Here is a 20880-nt window from a genome sequence, read left to right on the forward strand (position 1 = left end):
AATCAAAGAGAAACGATACAGAGAATCAAAAGAAAAAAAAAAAAAAAAAAATCCAAGAAATAGAGAGAGAATGAAATAACCAAGAAACAAAGAAGAAAAATCGAAGAGAAGAGAGGGGGAGAGAGATACCTTGCACAGAGAAGAGAGATCGTTGCTTTTTGAGAGATGGAGATCGTTTTGCAGAGTCTCCTTGAGAGACGTGGGTGCTAGAAGGGTGGGGTTTTTGTGGGCAATTTACACGATAATTTTAATCCCACAGGAAAGGATTAGCTAAGCCACTCGTTTTTTAGTGGCTTAGTTAACCCTATGTGTATAGGATTAGTAATCCTATGGGAATAGACTATTCTCAGGAATAGAGTGTTACCAAACAAATGACTAGCTATACCTAGTGTTAGCTAGTCCAATCAAATGGTCTAATCCGCGAACCAAACGGGGCCTTAGTCTTATATTAGGCAAAAAAGTTGTGGTTCCCTCAAATTTAAAAGCGGAACGAGTGAACACAAAATATGCCTTTATTCATTGATTTATTATACATTTACTCTTTATTATTATGAATTCTATTTATCATTAATTCTACTTTATGAAAAAATGTATATGTTAGACCGAGTTGAAACTGACACACAGTCACACAGACACGGTGGAGAGAGAGGGAGATGGAAACGTTGGGTTCAGCTTTGCCGCAACCGAAGTGGTTGAACGTGTCGCAGGTAGGCCTCTCACCCTCACCCCTTAATCTCGTCGCCACCGCGGCTTCTCTCCACCTCGGCCACCGTGTCAGCCACCACCTTCGCCTAGAGTTGCTGCTTCATTGCTGCTACAAGGTGCTCTCTCTTTCAATTTGCCAATTTTCCGTTTGGTTACTCAGAAAATGCTAAAACTGCGATCCTGTTGGTTTTATTGGGTTGAACTCTTCAATTCTTCCCTTTTCGTTTTCTGGGTAAGTCATAAAAATGAAGTTGGTACAAGAAAGAAAATAAATTTGATGTGTGTTTGTGCTAAATTATTTGTTTGTTTAATTGGATGGATATGGGAGGGTGACCAGGCAATGCAGTGATGCTTAGAAAATGGCTTACTCTTTATAGCAAGTTCTGGTATTTTCCATGTCTTCATTCTTTTCCCGGAAATAGCAGGTTGAGGTATTAGCATTTCATTAATTTGGATCTTCATGAAAAATTTGAGATATATTTCTATTATAAAACTTGAGAGTATGTTCGGATGGTTTCTTCGATGACTTGTTTAGCATTCTTGTGAGGTGCAACTTTGAATGGTGCTAAGTGGAGTAAGTTTCTTGTCATGCCTGTCATGCATGCGAAATATTAGGTAGATGAGGTGCCCTTGAGGGTTCAATCTACAGAGTCAAGATTCCTGTGTCACAAAACTATAATAAGACTTTAATTAATAATGATATATGCATGATAACTCTCCAATAAACTTCATATTTGGCATGCATGATAGGCATGAGTTAGATAGCTGGAGAAGAAGAGTTAATGGCCTTGGATATGTCTACCTTGTCTATGGATCTTGTGTCCTTTTTGCAACTATATTTCCTTCCAGGGATATTTTTTTCAACCTGAATATTAAACAAGTCTTACTTTATCACTTTTCAAATTCAATGGGTATTGTAATGCATTTTTACTCGGTCAGTTATGTGTGAATCCATGTGATTTTACAGAAAATCCAAAAATATGCCTTCGTTCAGGAAAAAAGGTTTTATTTTCATGTCAAGTAGTTGTTAGACATGCCGTCGTCGTGGAGATAATGTTGCATTTAAACTTTGAAGTTGCTTTGCTTGATTTTAATTAAAGATTATAATTAAAATGAGTGGCATATAGGGGTACTTTTCTTGTTCCCAATGCAACATTGATGCGTGAGATGCAATTCTCTAGATATGTTTGAGGTCAAATTTCTTTCTTTGCCGTCTGATTTCTATTGAACAGAAACTCTCTCGTTTGGGTCACGTGCCTAGATTGAAGGATGTGTGGTGCGAAAAAGCCCTTCAATTCAAGGGGTTTAATTTTCTTCAGTTTCCAAAAGATACTATGGCATCCACATATTTAGCTTGTTTCTCTTTCTTTAATGGGGGAGGAACTAGAAAGAACTTCGGAAATGATGGGGCGCCTCGCTCGAAGATAACCCGCAGGAATTCATTCAATGGAAGAAGATGGACCAATGTTCTGCTTGCTGTTAATGTCTTGTGAGTATCAGTGTCTTGTCTTGCCAAACAAGAATAATATTAATGCGGGTGCATTCTTCATAGTTCAATAGTTTGTTCTACACATGATAGTTCAATGCAACAACTGTTCTACTTCAATTTCTCTTCTTTTTTACCACAGTCTCATTTTTTTTTAGGCATACAAATATACTTTCTATGTGTCTGATGCACAGCTTATTGTTTGTTAAATCATGTGCACAGAGTTTTTATTGCACAAACTGCAACACAGGGAAAACTGCTATTTTGGGGAGCTAAGGTAATACTGCAAATGAAAATATAAATATATTTCCTCTTTAATATAAAAACTTCCATTTTGTGGTCTCTGTACTCTGTTGATTAGTTTGAGTTGTATACAGATAAATAGTTTCATTGACAAAGGACAATTGTGGAGGCTGGCAACGTCTTCCTTTTTGCATGCAAACATTGGGCACCTAATGGTCTGGCTTGAACCTTACTGCTTGATACTTCTCATTTAATGGCTTATGTGCCATTTCTGGGTCTGAAAAAAGATTGTCCTTTTCAGGTTAACTGTTATTCTTTGAATTCAATTGGTCCTAGTGCAGAGAACATCAGTGGCCCAAGGAGATTTCTTGCAGTTTACTTTGCCTCTGCAATTGCAAGTAACGGCTCATAACCTCTCTGCACTAGCTGATGAAATTGGTTACAAAAATAGTATTCTGATATAGTAATTTCAAGAAAATCAGGTTCTGCAACAAGTTATTGGTTCTGCAAACAGCCTGCAGTTGGTGCTTCAGGAGCAATCTTCGGATTAGTAAGTCTCTTGAACTCTGTTTTATGAAACAGTATTACCTTGGCTTTTTTAAAGTACAATGTATGGCCCATAAAAAAAATTGTATTACATTAGAACCTTTGAGAGAAAAAACTCCAGTAAAGTGAGATTCAGTGTCATGCAATCACATGCCTTGAAAATTTCCATTATAAGGAACTTAGAACTATATATTGCTGAAAATGCAATTTTTCCTTTTTTTTCTCCATGTTTTTTGTATTCCATTTTCTGAACACCAAATACTGTGCTCTTGAGAATACTCTTTTTGGGGTGAGCTGGGACTTATGTTTATAGGCCTCATCCTCCCCTCCTTTCCTTTTCAAATCATTCTTAGTTGGGGGAAAACAAGGTACTCTACTCTTGAATTTTAAAATTTCAACTAGCTTGCTCGTTTTACCTTTCCATTGGGACCTAACTGTTGGAACGTTGATCAGTTTTGCTGCAATAAGCTCTTTCTCAACTTCTTTCACCAATAAATAATGATGGGATGTATGGTGATATACAGGTTGAAATGCATTGGGTGCGGTGAAGCTTACCAATTAAATAAAAAAAAAGTTATTTGCTTGTACATTATTAAAAAAGCATTAAATTTCCAACCTCATAAAAAGTTATGAAATTTACCTATAAATGAGATTGTATCAGTTCTTGTATTCTTTGTTTCAAAATACTTGGCTACAATATGTTGTACTCTTCTAGAAGGAAATCTGTCCCTACCAGCTGTCATCCTCAAAATATTCTCCCCATTCATTGTAACTAATTCTCCTATATATGTGGAATGGATTGAGGGCTGCACAGTGAGTGAGATACTGTCCTTTATTCACATTCTCTTCCATTTTCTTTGTTCTTTACATGGTATCAGAGCTTGGATGATCCTTGCCTCTAGTAGCTTAAACTTCTTCGTTCTACCTTTATTTTTTATTTTCCAGTTTTTCCTCATTTCTCATTTTCAGGTTGTGTTTAGTTTATCCGAGTTAAACACTTGCATTTGCATGATGTAGTGTGGTGTATGAAGACAACGTGGGGTACTGCTCATCACCGTGGTTGACATCGGTCTTGTGATGACACAGCCGAATCTTGCTCATGGCTGCTGTGCCTTTCTTGATTGATTGACATCATTTTGGCTAATCTCTTGATTTTGCTCTCAAGTTTCATACTTGTTGCTTGATAACTATGGCTGCTAGATCTGAGTTTATCTCCTCCCTGTCTACAGTTGATTCTCCCTTGACATCTACTAAGTTTAATGGTAATAATTACATTTATTGGACATAATCAGTGGAGGTGTTGTTACGAGGAAAAAATTATGTGATCATCTTTGGTTTGACAAGCAGCAATCTACCTCAGCTACTACTAAGTCCTCAAGTGATACTACTAGTTCCACTACCTTTACCACCTCTGCTTCTTCAGCGGCAACGAGTCTTTGGGATTAGGAGGATAATCTAATCATATCCCGCATGATTAGCAGTATAGGATCCAGCATTGGGACCACCTTGTTGCACCTTTGGTCTGCGAAGGCCATTTGGGACCGTTTGCAACATATCTACTCTGGGGCAGAGAATGCCACTCACTTATATGATGTTTGCAAGCAATATTTTAGCCTTGAGCTAGGTAATCAAAGTTAGGAGAGTACTATTATCAGGTCATGGGAGTTCTTAAGGAAAGGAATATGTATCAGTTTTCTCACAATTGGTATCACACGTATGGGGAAGCAGCGTGATGATATGGATGTCATTCGATTTCTTATTGGCTTGAAGATGTTGTATGAGTCCGTCTGTTCACAGATCTTGTGTAGCTCAGATCTTCCATCTCTCCATAAGGTTTATTCCAGTCTTTCGCGTTCTACTCTTTTTGAGATGGACTCAGTGCTCTGCTCTTGTTGCCTCTCGTGGAAGTTCTGGTGGATTCCATGGAGGCTGTAGTACATGAGGTGGACGAGATTCGAGGGGTAGTGGACACTCTAGTAGCTGAGATCATATGAAGTGCAAGCAGTGCGGCTGAAACAATCATTCTGTCGATTACTGTTGGGATCTTCATGGCAAACCCACTAGGTTTGCCAATTAGGCCATCTCCCCCAGCATTTGGTTCCTCTATGATGATCTCCATCCTGAGAGATGAGTATGCTCATTTAGAAGTGAGCTTCTTCTTCCACAGCCACCCTAGCCCAGTTAGGTACTACATCCCATTATCTCTAATCTTCTACTTCTGATTAATGGGTTGTTGATTCTGGTGCGACTGAGCATATGAATGGGGTGTGTACTCACTACTCATCTTTCTAATTACCATACTCTTACATCACCTTAGAGTGTTACCCTAGCAATGGCTTCTAAGCCAAAGTTCACACCTCCAAAACTACTCTTCTAAGTCCTCATATTGAGTTATCATCTGTTTTACATATTCCTGGTTTTCTCTTTAATTCATTGTCCATAGTAAAATCACAAAGGATCTTCAGTATTCTATGACTTTTTACTCTTTTCTCTGTATTTTTCAGGATTTCAAGACGAAGAGGATGATTAGTATGAGGCATGAAGTTGGTTGTCTCTACTATCTGGATTTGCTCCTATCTCCCATCCACACACTCTTCAGTCCTCGTTATCTTCTTTCCAATGGCGCTGTTGACTTGTCCATCCATTTCTTTACACTTTGAAGTGTCAAGTAGAGAGTCTCGGTCCCATATCACCCATTTTCAGGTGAAGCTTGTTAGTTTAGTAAACACCACGCATGTCTTTCCCATCTAGGTTGTTGGTCGGGTGTCTAACATATGAGTTAGTCCATTTTGATGTATGGGGTCCATTAAGTGTTGCATCTATTAAATTTTAGTATTTTATTCCCTTTGTTGATGACTACTCTCGTATGTTGGTTGTGTCTAATGAAAAATCGCTCTAAATTAATGTCCATTTTTTAACTTTTTCACTAAGAGATCAAAGACTCAATTTGATCAGAAAATTTGAGTGTAACAATCTGACAATGCCAAAGAATATGTTTCTCATTCCTTTTTCTCTTACTTATCTGAAAAAGGCATTGTACACCAGACCACTTGTCCTCATACACCATTACAAAATGGAGTTGTTGAGCACAAGAACCAGCACTTGCTTGATGTTGCCCGAGCTTTCCTGTTTCATATGCTTGTACCCAAACTTTTTTGGACTAATACCGTCCTTACTGCATGCCTTCCCATCAACAGGATGTCTTCCACTCTCCTTGATGGTGCCTCTCCTTTCTCCATCTTATTTCCTTCCTCTCCAATCTTCCCTTTGCCTCCTAGAGTTTTTGGGTATGTTTGTTACTTTTGTAACCTTGGACCCGGATTGGACAAACTTGGTCCTCGTTCCACTAAGTGTCTTTCTTGGTTATTCACAGACTCGTAAGGGATACAGTGCTACTCTCCAGTCTTGCAGCGCTACTTTACAAGTGTTGATGCTACTTTTGTTGAGTCTCAGTCATATTTCTTTGGAGTTAATTCTCCAAAGTATCAGTTCAGGTTGTCTTCTTCATAATCTATCCCTTTTTCGACTCTGAGTTCCCTACCTTCCTCCTTTGTTTTTGTATTTTACACTGTAAATGCTCCAAATCTGTTACAGCTGTAATCCAAATGTCCATGTCCGACAGCTCCAGTGCCTCCCTCTTTATCATCCCAGGCTAGTTCCTGCATCTTCACTAACTCTAATTCACATTGTTGAGTCTCGGTCATATTTCTTTGGAGTTAGTTCTCCAAAGTATCAGTTTGGGTTGTCTTCTTCATAATATATCCCTTTATCGACTCTGAGTTCCCTACCTTCCTCCTTTGTATGGTTATCTTCCACTGTAAATGCTCCAAATCTGTTACGGGTGTAATCCAAATGTCCATGTCCGACAGCTCCAGTGCCTCCCTCTTTATCATCCCAGGCTAGTTCCTGCATCTTCACTAACTCTAATTCCTCTAATCTCTAGAAAGCACACTGTTGGTTGCAAATGGGTATATATTGTCAAATATCACCCTGATGGCTCTATTGATCGCCTTAAGGCTCAATTGGTTGGGGGCTACACTTAGACCTATGGTGTTGACTATGATGAGACCTTTTCTCTTGTGGTAAAGATCTCTTCCGCGCATGTGTTGGTTTCTCTTGCTGCCAATCTTGATTGGCCTCTTTATCAATTAGATGTAAAAAATGTTTTTCTTCATGGTGATCTATTTAGGAGGTTTATATAGAGCAACCACCCGAGTTTGTTGCTTAGGAGGAGTATCATTGTCTGCAAATTGAAGAAGTTATTATATGGTCTCAAGCAGTCACCGAGAGCATGGTTTGGAAAATTCTCTAAAGCAGTAATGGAATTTGGCCTCCATCGGTGCCAGACAGATCACTCGACCTTTCACTTGCATATTGCTACTAGGTATATCATACTAGTTGTCTATGTAGATGACATTATGATTACTGGAAGTGGCCAACAAAATCATCAAGCTGAAACAGTTTTTACAGTAGCACTTTCACACCAAACATCTTGGTAAACTTCGGTTCTTCTTGGGAATTGAGGTTGCAAGGTCAAAGATAGGCATCGACTTATATCATAGGAAGTATGTACTTGACATCCTCAAGGAAACTGGATTGTTGGGTGCTTGACCTGTTGATACTTGTATGGATCCTAATCATAAACTTGTGAGAGATGATGAAGAGTTACTCTCAGATCCTAGCAGATACTGCTGACTAGTTGGGAAACTCAATTATCTCACCATCACAAGACCAGATATCTCATATGCAGTTAGTGTGGTGAATGAGTTCTAGAGGCTCCAAAACTTTCACATTGGGATACTTCTATTTGTTTTTTTTTTTTTTTTTTGATAAATATTGGGACGCTTGTATTTGTATTGTTTGATACCGGAAGAAAACCCCAGGATGAGGCATTTTGTTTAGAGAAAATGGTCGTCTTAAGGTGGAAGGCTTCACTGATGCAGACTGGCACGAATCACCTTGAATTTGAAGGTCCCTATGGGATATTGTACCTTTTTGGGAGGAAATCTCCTAACATGGAAGAGTAAAAGGGATAATATCATAATATAGTTGCACAATCAAGTGCAGACGTAGATTATAGAACAATGGCTCATACAACTAATGAGCTAACTTGGCTATAACATTTTCTTCAAGCGATAGGCTTCCCAACACCTACTCCTATTTCACTGTTTTATGATAATCAGCTGCTCTACATATTGCCTCCAACGTTGTGTTCCATGAGAGGGCTAAGCACATTGAAGTAGATTGCTATTTTATCCGAGACAAGATATTGAGTGGAGACATAGCCACACCATTTATAAACTTTGAGAACCAACCTGCTAATTTTTTCACAAGAGAAATGCTATATACTATCCCCCCATCCCACTGGGGTGATATGTCAGTACCCATCAGCCATTAATTATCTTTTTTTTTTTTAACAATAGTTGATCTAAGAATTGATGGGCACCGTTACATTAGTCTAGTGGAATAGGGGTGTAATATCTAGCATTACACTTTTCACAGAGTCGTTATGTACATATTGGTTATAGTAAATTTATTTTGAGCTGGGCTTAGATGACATATTGTCTTCAGTTTGAAGAGAGTGTTAGGATGCAATGCTACAATATGTTGTACTCCATTGAAGGAAATATGTTCTGTCATTATCAGAAAAGTTTCTGCAATTATTGTCCAGCTGTCATTATCAGAATAATTTCCCCAATTATTGTAACTAATTCTCCTTTATATTTGGAATGGATTGAGGGTTGTACGGTGAGTGAGATATGGCCCTTCTTTATTCACTTTCTCTTCCATCTTCTTTCCTCTTTACAGTTTCTAATCTAAGACTTTAAAACTAACGAGTTATGTTGAGACATGTTTGCTATTCTTCTTATTTAGTCGAAACTCCCTGTGCTTGATTCAGGTTGGAGCAGTTGCTGTGTTTGTCACAAGGCATAGACAACTTGTTGGAGGTGGCAAAGAAGAACTGCAGCACATAGTGCGGGTTATTGTTCTGAACATGGTATGTACCTCACTTCCTTTATCAATCTTAAATGGCTTAAACTTTTGCATTTTATTTTCTGAAATAAAAAGATACAGGGGAATCAAACAGTGATTCAGTTGAAACATTTCTATTTCTTCCAAGCCCATTGAAGCAAGTCCATTGGGTTGTCAAAATTCTCTGTGAATGAGTCAAGGTCCCCGTCTTAGTCCTGATTCATCTAGCCATTGCTCTACCCAGAAATGCATGTAGTGAAAAAAATGTGCTGTGTTTGTTACAAAAGTACATATGAAAAGTCATGCTTTGGTATCATTCACCTAATGGCACATTCGCAACAGACCTTTATTTATTTATTTTTGTTTTGGTTGATTAATAGCAAGTGTATGTTACGCAGGTTATTGGTCTATTGTCCCAAGGCATTGACAACTGGGGACATGTAAGTACGATATTGGCATCTTTTCTTTCTATTTACCTTTTTTCTTTTGTCTTAATTATTTCTTTAAACATTTAAGAGAATCGAAGTCCCAAATTAATGATGAGTGTATAAAAAACACAATTGTGAATGCTCCAGCGCGTTATTGAAACCTATTTCAATATACCTTCAAAGTGAGACACAGAGAGAGAATGCTAAAGTGCCCCCAGTTAACATTGTGCAAAATGCAATGGCAGATTAGGCATGCTATGCAATCAAACTTAAAGAAAAGATCTTCGCTTGATCTCTTTTTTCGTTTTCTTTTTTTCCTTTTTTTGTTCTTCTCTATGATAAAAGCCGCAAAATTAGGAGGCCCAACCCGAAATACCTGAACTGAAGGAAGAAGCCACATGATACAGACTAGAGGTCTTAATCTTACCCTTTATTTTGTTGGTTGTTTTTTGCTATCTGTTAATTTCAAATATATTGTATGGTTAACCCCTATTGTCTCCTACCCTGTTATCCCCTAGTTTTCAAATGATTAGTTGAATAAAGGATCAGGTGATCCTTTTATAAATTAGGTCAATTAGGTCTCTTAGGATTCATTGAGAACTTTTGTCAAACAGATTGTTTTCAGTGTTCTCCTTACCCTAAGTGGAGAAGTAATTCAATTCCATTGTTCTACTTCTTACAATCCAACAATCCCAATTTACACAAACATCAACCTAGTTACCTGTCACTCTAATAAGGTGATTATTGCTTCATTGATGAATTTGATGGTGCACTCTTACATGGTTCATGTGGTATCTCATCTGTGCATTAATTTTGGTCATTGATGATTTTGAAGTGAATGGGAAAAAAGCTCCACTGAAACTTTAGTTGATATAGTATATATTCTGGAGCCTGCATACTTGCATTTCAGTTGATTATTACTAGTGCTGATACAACCTTCAAACTTCAGTTAGGAGGCTTGGTGGGTGGAGTTGCTGCATCGTGGCTTGTCGGACCTGCATGGAAGTACGAGTCCACGTCAAGTGATGGTCGAAGAATTTTTGCTGACAGGGCCCCAATATTCTCTCTCATCAAGATGAAGAGGGAAACCAAGCGATTCTACTGAATGTCTTTTGTTTCTGGGTGGAGCTTTCACTGAGTGCTTAGAATGAGAGAGACTCAGCAATGTGCAAAATTATTGTACAGTGAAAGAATGCATTGCTGGTTGCTTATTCTTTATCTGTAATGAGATTGCTTCAATTTGTTCCCACCTATATATATATATATATATATATATATATATATATATATATATTAAGCAAACATGTTTCTGTGTGTGTTTAGCCATTTAGATTATCTTCAACGTAGGATACAGGTGGCAAGATCTTGGTTAGTTTTGCAAAATTTTAGAAAAGACTAAAGAACTTGTTAGAAGAAGTTAGAGGAGCGCTTGTCATATGACATTCGTGATAAAGTAATGTTATAAGTCTTCTTAGAGTTTTCTTAGAGTCATCTAAAATGTGATGTAACTTTTAAAATTACCGTTGAATTTGAGATGTGATTTATTGACTTTTGATTTATTTGTGATTTTAAAAGTTACATCACATTTTGGATGACTCTAGGAGAACTATAAGAAGACTTATAATATTACTCTTTGTGATAGCTTAGGGCTTTAACATAAGAGGCTAGGGTGGGCAAATTAATCGTTTACCGCCTATCCATCGTGACCAAATCAAAATTAACAGCCTACAGCTAGAAGTCAGTTGTTAATCGGTTAAGGATTTTATATCAACTTTGTTCAATTTGGTTAATTGGTATAAATATTTTTTTGTCGATTAACCGAATTAATCAATAATAAATATTTTTTTTTAGTAGAATAATGATTACGAGGGCGTTAGCTAGGTTTTTTTAGTAGAACATATTAGTTGGTGGATTCTAGGACTAATTCATTAGTAGAACATATGCGTGGTGGATTCTTATTGTGTTAATTAATGGGTCCATTTAAAATTTGTTTGGTTTAATAAGTTATTTTAACCCAAAAAAATAATTTGAGCCCCCCAAACCAATCAATTTTTGGCCAAATTAAAAAAATCCATGGTTAACCGATTAACCAAACTGATTTTAACCAAAATATCTGTTTAACCAAAACTTTCGAAATAAATCCTCATCAAAATGTAATCGATGAATTAATTAATTTAACCGACAATTTCGGCTAACCGAACCGAAAATAGCTCTACAGAATACCCGCCCCTAAGTACATAATATTCTCTACAATTAATACTAAGTTTCCAAGACTTTTTTCAAAAATTTAATTCCAAACTGATGTATCATTATCTTATCACGTTATTCTCTGTGAGACATCAATTTGAAACCAAATCTTTCAAAAAAGTTTTAAAAACTTATCATTTCCATAGAAAAGTCTTAAAAACTAATCATTTCTCGAAAAGTTTAGCTTGTGGGGCTACCCATGAAAATGACTAGCACTTGCTCTTGCAACGGATTGTATAGGAAATCTGTCTCGCTTTAAATGGTGCGCACAAAAAGAAACATCTTGGCATATATCTCTCTCTATCGTGGTAGGCCACTGCATCTTCATCAATTATAATGGCCAGGTGTCTGAAAATGCAAAACCCACTTGTTTCCCGGTGAGCATGCAGCATCTTGCTCATCAAAAACTTGCTCCCACTTTTGACATTTTTTTTTTTTTACTAGCTTATAACCTGCGTTATCCGTAAAATTTTTTATTATAGTTTAATTTTAAAATTTAAACAAATCATTTTTATTATAAGTTAAAAAAACGTATAAAAATATATCTCAACACCTTAAATAATTTTTTTTTTTTAAAAAAATAATAATAATCTTTGTTCCTATAAGTACGTATGATTTAAAATGAATAGTATAAAGAAAAAAAAATTAACAAAAAGAATACATGAATTATAATATAGTTGACGCAATTAATGACGCTAATTAATGACTAATTTTTTAAGAAAAAACCGATTCTCTTAAAAAACCAGTTAAAAAATTATGCCTTAAAAAACCGGTTTAACCTTTAAAAAAAAAAGGGGTTCACGCTACATGTCACAATTTTAAGGCACTTTTGTGAGAGGTTTGGCTTATATATGTATATATTTGTAAAAGAAAAAAAAAAAAAAGGAAAGATAATCTAGAAACTCAAGCTCCAAGTCCAACATGCTGTATTCATATAAAGTATACCACCTTGAGTATATGACATTAATTTCTCAAATTTCTGCATTACATCGTTTGCATTTTTTGCAGATGCTATGATTCCCTTTTGAAATCTGCAAGCCTTGTTGTGCTTCTCAACTAGTCAGCTGGGAAGTGTTTCCCTTTGGGAAGAAGAACAATCCATGGTTTCTTGCAACATCACAAATGTGGAACATAGACGGTAGGCCTGCCACCTTTTCTGGCTTTGACCTGCAATGCATCTTCATACTCAATTCATATAAATGTTGCTTGGAAACAGAAGAAATCTATTAACTTTTTCCAGGAGCTTCTATCCATCCTTGACAGAACAAAACTGGGTGTAGGACATTGCTATGCTGTTGTGCTTTGTATGTATATGCCTTGGAAACTATATCTGTCTTTGATTGTATCATGAGAAAGAAATATCATGCCGACGAACAAAAGAGATGAAATATCAAGAGTCCAGAAAACCCCAATAGCCAGATCTGGTACAAAGTAACTGCTGCTAAAGCTGTGAATATAATAAATTTTCCAATAATTTGATCAGAAAAAGCAATGTAGAGCTGTGACTGAATATTGACGCTACATTAAGAACGCATCCACCAAGAGATTATCTACAGGTTGTCAAAATGTTATGACATTCATTACTTTCAATAGTACAAATTTGGATGATGCCCCTATTTATATAGATTGAGATACGGCGTGCGGGAGTTATCTTGGTTGAGCATGTAACTGAAATGGGTCAACAACATAAATCAGTACTTGGTTGGCTCATTGCCACCTTGTATTTAACCGATTTTCTTGAACAATTGTAATACAAGATGCCATAAATTACTTGATTTAAGAGTCGCAATTGCAGGGACTTCTACCAGTCAAAATACTTCGGGTTTCTAGCAAACTGCTTCTAAGTAAGATTCCCATTCCCCCCAACCCAAGAGAAAAAACACGAAGGGGCCCCTCTTCTGTTTTGCAATGGTAATGATAATAATTACTATTATAAGTATAATCATTACTACCACCACCACTAAAAATCACATAGATTTTTTCTGTATACACACACTTAGAGGGAGAAAAGAAAAATCCCTTAAATCTAAAAGATAAGGGAGCAAGACTAAAATCAAGGTTCCAAAGGATAGGCCTGACAGGCTTGAATATCTCCTTCCCACCCACCTTTTCAAGTTCAAGAGTTGAAAGCAAAGATATCTTTCCTAAAGCAGAGAATTCTATGCATCAGCTCAATTAGCTTACTACCTGAAGCAGCTGAACATATTATACATAAGAGATGCTGAATGCAGTTTCATAAATAACAAAACAATAAATTTTCTATCAATTTCAGTTCTAAGCCTCCTCAAATAACTAATATCACTATTATACTGGGGGAGTATTAAAAATCACGTACATAAGGTAGAAATAAGCACACATCAAGTCAAGAACCACCCCAGGTAAAAATAGAAGACAATCTCATAACTCAGCAAATGTGACTTACATGATGGAGACACCAAGCCTTTTGCGCTTCCCTTGTCCTTGCCTACACTGGAAGCATGTGATACTTGAGGTATACGTGACCAATCTGTGGACAACTGGGAAGTCGGACCCAAGGGAGGTGAGCTTGGAAGTAAAGCTAATTTGCGGTTAGATTGAGATGGTGAGGAGCTTGGAGGATTAGCAAAACCATCATATGGACAAGGGCGACGAGGTTGTGTAGGTACCATAGAAGGGGCAGGTGAGGGATGCTTAATATTGGATGAAGATCTTGGATAGTTAGATGGAGAAAGAGCAGGATATGGCGAAATTGATGGTTCTGCATAATCACTTGGCCCAGGGGATGGAGCCGGAGAAGAACTAGGAGAGGGAGGATGGAGAGTACCCTTTAGATAAGAAGATAAACTAATGCCTTTAACTTTGCCAAAGACTGTGTTATCAAGGCCAAGATTTTTTGCTGGAGAGCCTGTGATAATTTGTGCCAACTGCTTCAACCTCTGTGGCAGAAGGCTCCCAAAATCTGACATTACTGAAGCCTGAACTGTAACTGGCGGAGCTATTGTGGAGCCAACTTCGTTTGTTATTTGGACATACACATTCTGCATAGAAAGAAACAATAGAGTCAAATACCAATTTTTTACTTCAGTGCTTACATAAAGGTAACATTGGGTACCAGATCACTGAGACTGAATGGTGAATATTAAGGCCCGCTGCCCTATTTTGGTCTCAATAGGTATTACAAATTTGGATCTCATTATTTTACATTCAAATTTAGAACCAAGGAGGGCTTTAGGACCAATATAAGATAGGTACCTAAAAGTATCTAAACTATCAAATGCTGCTTCATTTCCAGGAATAGAAGTTGGTCACAATTTTTCTTAAAAGACAACTTCCCAGAGGCTTTGCTTCCTAATTAATCATATGTGTAAGGGTTTGGTCATTAGTTCCCATGAATTGTATTACATAGGGACCATATATTTAGTAAGAAAAGTTGCAACCATTTGATTGTGGGTTTGATTTTGAAAATTGGTGGAGCCTCTAACAATGTCAAACATCAATGGCCAAAGTTAAATGTGCTAAAAGTAACTTGAGCAGGTGTTATACCTCATAAGATGTCAGATACAATCCTAACTTCAGCTGATCCTTGAACTCAATGAAATTTTCTAGCATATCAGATATGGAATTATTGAGAGTAAAATTAAATAGAATCTGGGGAATCTGCCAAATTGAAGCAGATTGCACAGGGATTACAGTTATTCCCCCTGGAAACTTCAGAATCTCAAACGATGATGTCTTCCCAAAAGTTGATGGTGTCAAAGTCAGATTTAATTCCTGAAGGAACAGCTCAATTAAAGAGGATCTCAGCACACTTAGGGGCACTGGATTTATAGGAACGTTTATTGGATCAGAAAGAACACCAAACACCACATCAGTCCAGTTAGATGCACCAGATTGGTGCATGGATAAAATGGACACCTGTTGAAAGCAAGTAAATCGAGTTAATTTTTCCGTTTTGTTACAATTGGTAAATTGATAATATAACAGCAGGAACTTCATGTACCTTTGTATCAGGGACACCCACTTCCCCATATATATCATACTCTAATCTTCCAATGTGTGGAACAAGCTGTGAAACTGGCTTATCTAGTCTGAAGTATGACTGAACTGTGGCTGGCAAACAAGAAAAAATAAAATATCAAGACAAATAAGCATCTACTGGCAACTAGTATCCTACTTGCACGAGTATATGAAAAGGTGAAATAAAACAGAATAGAAGTATTTAATTTTACATGAAATAACCAAAAAAAGGAAAAGGTGAAATAACAAATTACCCATTTTGGCATTTCCTCAAACTACCAGAAAAACCTTATTACCAAACAAGAAAGGCTTATAAAAGATATTTAGATGCTCAAAACTTCACAAGCTCCTATGTGAAAAGAGAGAGAAAAATTGCAAATTTCAACACACACCTCGGGTCTATAGTCAAAACATCAGAAAACCAAAATTAATGTACAGTAAGGTCGAAAAATCACATACCCAATATTCAACAACCCCAATTAAACAGTAACATACACAACTGCTAAACCACCAAATACTCAACTGCTAAAAGCATTAGAAAACTGACGGACAGTACGAAGCCAGAGGGTAAAATACCAAATACCCATTTTCTCTAAACAAAAGATAACCCTAATTACACAACAATAATTCAAGAGTACGCAATGCCCATTGGCTCAAGGCATCAGAAAACCCTAATTACACAACCAAAATCAGCCAAATACAACATACCCACTTGCTCAAAACCCCAAAGAACAAATGAAAAACAAGGACAAGAGGCATACCACTGAGCTTAATCGCATCTTTTGCATCAAATCCATACTTTGCTGAATGAAAAGGAAGGATGGAGAAGACCCCATAAACCAGAAGCGATAGGGTGAGAACCAAAACGAAGAAGCACTTGAAACTGAACTCCTTTGCAAATCTGTCAAGAGCCACCGAACATCGGTGACATAAAAGACCCGAAGAACCTCGACGACTCTCGGGCACACGACTCTGCTGCCGATGCGCGTTTTGCTGTTCACTCTTCCCCATTTGCAGGGCATCTCCAAAACTCTCTCTCAATCTCTCTAAGTGCGAGACGAAGAAGGTGAGAGACAAGCGTTCATGGTGGGCATGGCTGCATTGTCATCAACTACAACTCCTTTTCCATGACCATGAGTCTTTCACTAGTAGAGTCTAGAGCTGTGATTCCATGTGCCCTCCGCTCTCCTGGACACTCCCTCTCTTTCACTTCTTTCTGCCACGTAAATCATTGCATACTCCACGTCATCCGTAAATTCCGTGTTGATTGGTCGATTCGTAATCATAGCTATCAATGCTAATTATGCTATTATAGATTAGGTCCGAATGTTTTGATCTAACGATTTTTTTTTTTTTTGAAAAAACTTTTTTTTTGTTAAGTGTTTGGTATGAATGAAAATTGAAGTCAAATTAAAAATCTTTTTGTTGACCCAAAAAACCTTTTATAATTTTTTTGTAAAACGATTTTTCATTTTTTAAAACTTAAACCATTTTTTGGGTTTGAGTTTATTCTTCTCGCATGCACACTCTCTTACAATTAGTTCTGCACTGTTGCCACGGGTCGGCATAATTTGTCATTTACTTTGAAGATTAGTAGAATTCATTCATCAGACGTCATCAGAATCCACTGCGGCCGTTTTCAATCGCCTCCATTCGCTGCTATTTGAAGGTTGTTCGCCATAGCTGATTTCCCATACAACCAAACGCCAAAAAATGTTTTCAGCTAAAATCAATTTTTTGAAAAAATAATTTCGTTGAAAATATTTTTCAATAAAAAAAAAAAAAAACATTTTAGGTAAAAACAAATTAAGCCTTAATTTTTGTTATTGGCTCTAAAAAGTAACCGAAAATTTTGTCGCAACGTGTTCTCTCCTCGGGTCAAGATTATACGGTATGTTGAGTTATGAAAATAAGACTCTAATCCGATCCATTTAATTAAAAAGATCAGACTCTTCAACCCTAACCCACTAATTTAGTGTTTGATTCGCTTTGTTATACTTAGCTCTAAATGCTGCGTTTTGAGACATGAGTATAATACAATATAAGTAAACCCTAACCAAATTCATATAATTTAAACCGGTTAAACCCTTCAACTCTAACCCATTAATTTTTTATTGGGTTCATGTCAACTTTACAAATAGCGTAAAAGATTGACAACCCTGATATTCTTATACAAAATTATACCTAACTATTAAACGTCTACATTGATATGAAATTAAAGTGAGCTCATGGGACTCATGAAGAAGAGTTCTTATAGTAACCTATCCCCTTTCTCTCTCTCTCTCACTTATATATATAAAATTTCATATAATAGTATTGTTCAGGCTACCGAACGTTGAGAAGAAGCAAAGGTGAAAAAGAAAGGGCATGTGAGCATAAAGAGAAAGAGAAAGGCATCTCTAATGGATAGATTTAATAAAGTTAACAAGTTTTGGAATTTAAACGACCCCTTCTCTATCTCTATCTCTATCTTCACTTTTCTTTCCTTTCTTTTGGGCTTCATCATCATTCCTAACATAACTTATCATTTTCTATCTTTGTTTCTTTTGGGTTTTACGCAAAATCAGTGACCATGAAGCAACCAAACTGACCAACAGGTGTGTCATACACGTGGATTTTTTTTTTCTTTTTTATTTATTTTTTATTTATTTTATTTTGCTTAATCTAATGATGAGGAAGCAAGAAAGTTGACCGATGGGTGTTGTAAATGTGGACCAAGTCTACGAGAATAATTATGTGATACGTATTGGAGCTATGATTGCATAAACATTAGAGAGCGATTGGACAACGGTCCGGATGCAACTTAGATGAAATCTTATTGGAGAGAAAATAGTCGGCTTTCTTTTTTCGTTGTTTCTTGAATGAATCAAAATTTTATTGACGGGGACTTGTTTACGCTCGGTTTATCAAATCCATTTTACATCAATTGACATTAACGTGTTTTAAACATATTATTATAAAATTATTTAAAACACGTCACGTCTAACTTATATTGTGTTCTTATTATAGTTTTTTTGCTTTTGTTATTATTATTATTATTTTTTTGTCATTAGCTGGCAAAGGACACGCCAAGTCGCCAACAAGTTGGTCAGCTGCCAAGGAAGCATGCATTACTTTCTTCCTTGTATTAAAAAGTAGGAATTTAATTGAAGAGTGGAAAAGGCACAACATTACTTTTCTTAATTAGTCGTAGCAAAAGGATCATAATATAATTTATCTTTTTCTTACAAGTAAGATATATAATATATGGTGTCATGAGTTTAAATCATATTGTTTGAAACCTTATATTATATTGGAAAGGGGTAAATCTATAGCATCACTAGCCAACACATTCAAAGGAGCAAAGACTTATCTAAATCTACACCCCATGGGTTTAGTTTTTTTTACTTATTTGTTTTTCATTTCTTTTCCTTGTTGATGCTTCAAAAATTTTGTTGAATCCAAAGTCAAAAAATATAAGTTTGAAAAAAATCGTATTTAGACCCTAAGTTTTTATTTGATTTGGATTTAATCCTTAATTAGGTTTCTCGTTTCAAAAATAAAGTTATTGCTTTTACCTAATTTTGAAATGGGTCCTCTATTAAGTTTACGGTCAAAGTTAACTGTTTGTCATTTGTTATGTATGTATCAATTGACACGTTAGTTTCCATGTCACTAAATGCAATACCATGTTAGTATGTTTTGTGTTTCTTTAAGTTTTGTCATCTGGTTTCTTTCACGTGTCAAATCCTTGTTTCTCACAAATGGGGAATATCGATTCGCCTTCGTGACATTTTATTGAGCGCTAACATAGATACCAACTTGTCAAAAGAGACACAAATAGCATATGACAAACATTTAACTTTGATGGGAAAGTAATAGGGGGCCTATTTAAACTTAAAGTAAAATCTAAAAGCTTTATTCATTCTTGAAATTTGAAATCCAGGGATTAAATTCAAATGAAATGAATTATGGGCTAAATATGATTTTTCCCAATTAAATATTGTCAATGTTGTTTGTATAATTTGAGAGAGAGACGGAGAGAGTTACTATGCCAACAATATAATCACCACCGTTCTCCCTCTAAAATTTCCTTCTCACTTAAAGTGTCAAATTAAGGTCCTCTTTCTCTCCATCATAATCTATCTGATTCATCCAAATCTAATAGTGATTTTAAAAGTCATATCAACTTTAAGAGAATAAAATAATAATAATATGTAGCATTATTCTTGAATAATAGGGTTTGAGGTTGAGGGCAACATGCATATTGCAATTAATTAGTGGGCGGCAAAGTGTACATAAAATTTTACCATGAATCCCCATTTCAAGCAAGCAAAGAGGTTGTTAGTGCCATTTTCATTGAGTGCAAGAGTTAGTTATCAAGTTTAACAAATAAACAATAATGTTTGACCTTTAGGCTTTAGCTGAGCCTAAAGTGAAATATATATATATATAAAGAAAATGGTTAGCCCGCCGGTGTCTTTTGCGGAGAGCAGAAGAAAGCATGGTTTGTTAAAACATCAAGAGCAGAGAAAAGGCAGCCAACCACCAAGAAATTGACGAATGGTGTACCATTTTTCATGGTAGTTGAAATGGTGATGTATATATTTATATGTTTGTCGACTCTCTTAGAATAAATCAATAATAATTATGTTGTTTTTCCGTAACATGTATAAACCAAACATGAGAATCACATACTTCCATTAACTACGAGACGAGCTTCCAATATATGCCTAACAAGATGAATCTCTTGTAATCTCTTAAGGCTTATTTGGCTGTGCGTTTGAGGTACTTAAAAGTGCGTTTAACACTAAAAAAATTCGTTTGAAGAAAAAAATACCTGTTTGGTAAAAAAAATTGAAAGCGATTTTAAGGGTGGAAAAAATGACAAAAACGTACTTTTGACAAAAATATAAAAATGAAGTTTTTTTTCTTCCAAAAAGCGTCTTTTGACTTAGAAGCTCTATTTCTCAAACACAATCATAAACATGCTGTTATATATATAATGAGAGTAAATGGCTTCTCAAACACAATCCCGATTCCCAAGCATGCTCTTATATATATGGTGAGAGTAAATGGCATCTTCACGTGTCTAAGAAATTGACACATTCTATTATGGGCCTAAACCTAAACAAATGATTATGCTAGTCCACCCAAAAGGAATAAAAACAACCGTCTCACCACATTCTTATTTTTTATTTTTATAAGCTGCCCAATGGTATGCCCCAAATCATAATACTAAAATAAAAGATACTAAAATATAAAGAATTTAAGATG

The 20880-nt window shown here is 36.1% G+C and overlaps 2 protein-coding genes across 4 annotated transcripts; one reads left to right on the forward strand and one right to left on the reverse strand.

Moving 5' to 3' along the window:
* Positions 1 to 609: 609 nt before the first annotated feature.
* LOC132188313 (RHOMBOID-like protein 10, chloroplastic) lies at positions 610 to 10628 on the forward strand. Of its 2 annotated transcripts, XM_059602741.1 has the most exons (9): positions 611 to 821; positions 1938 to 2194; positions 2414 to 2468; positions 2569 to 2649; positions 2736 to 2832; positions 2917 to 2984; positions 8880 to 8978; positions 9352 to 9393; positions 10331 to 10628. In XM_059602741.1, exons 1-9 carry the CDS (start codon positions 654 to 656, stop codon positions 10484 to 10486), a joined length of 1023 nt encoding a protein of 340 aa, XP_059458724.1. In that variant the 5' UTR covers positions 611 to 653; the 3' UTR covers positions 10487 to 10628. The 2 variants fall into 2 exon arrangements, with proteins under 2 accessions (XP_059458730.1, XP_059458724.1); XM_059602747.1 differs by lacking the exons at positions 9352 to 9393; positions 10331 to 10628 and adding an exon at positions 5485 to 5683 and having other exon boundaries at positions 610 to 821; positions 8880 to 8967.
* Positions 10629 to 12521: 1893 nt separating this feature from the next.
* Positions 12522 to 16796, reverse strand: LOC132168171 (uncharacterized). Of its 2 annotated transcripts, none has more exons than XM_059579284.1 (5): positions 16386 to 16796; positions 15608 to 15717; positions 15151 to 15522; positions 14051 to 14645; positions 12522 to 12795 (listed from the first exon to the last, which is right to left on the reverse strand). In XM_059579284.1, exons 1-5 carry the CDS (start codon positions 16633 to 16635, stop codon positions 12689 to 12691), a joined length of 1434 nt encoding a protein of 477 aa, XP_059435267.1. In that variant the 5' UTR covers positions 16636 to 16796; the 3' UTR covers positions 12522 to 12688. The 2 variants fall into 2 exon arrangements, with proteins under 2 accessions (XP_059435267.1, XP_059435268.1); XM_059579285.1 differs by having other exon boundaries at positions 12702 to 13075.
* Between the last annotated feature and the right edge of the window lie 4084 nt (positions 16797 to 20880).

This window comes from Corylus avellana, chromosome ca1 (genome assembly GCF_901000735.1).
Source record: "Corylus avellana chromosome ca1, CavTom2PMs-1.0".
Taxonomy (NCBI): Eukaryota; Viridiplantae; Streptophyta; class Magnoliopsida; order Fagales; family Betulaceae; genus Corylus; species Corylus avellana.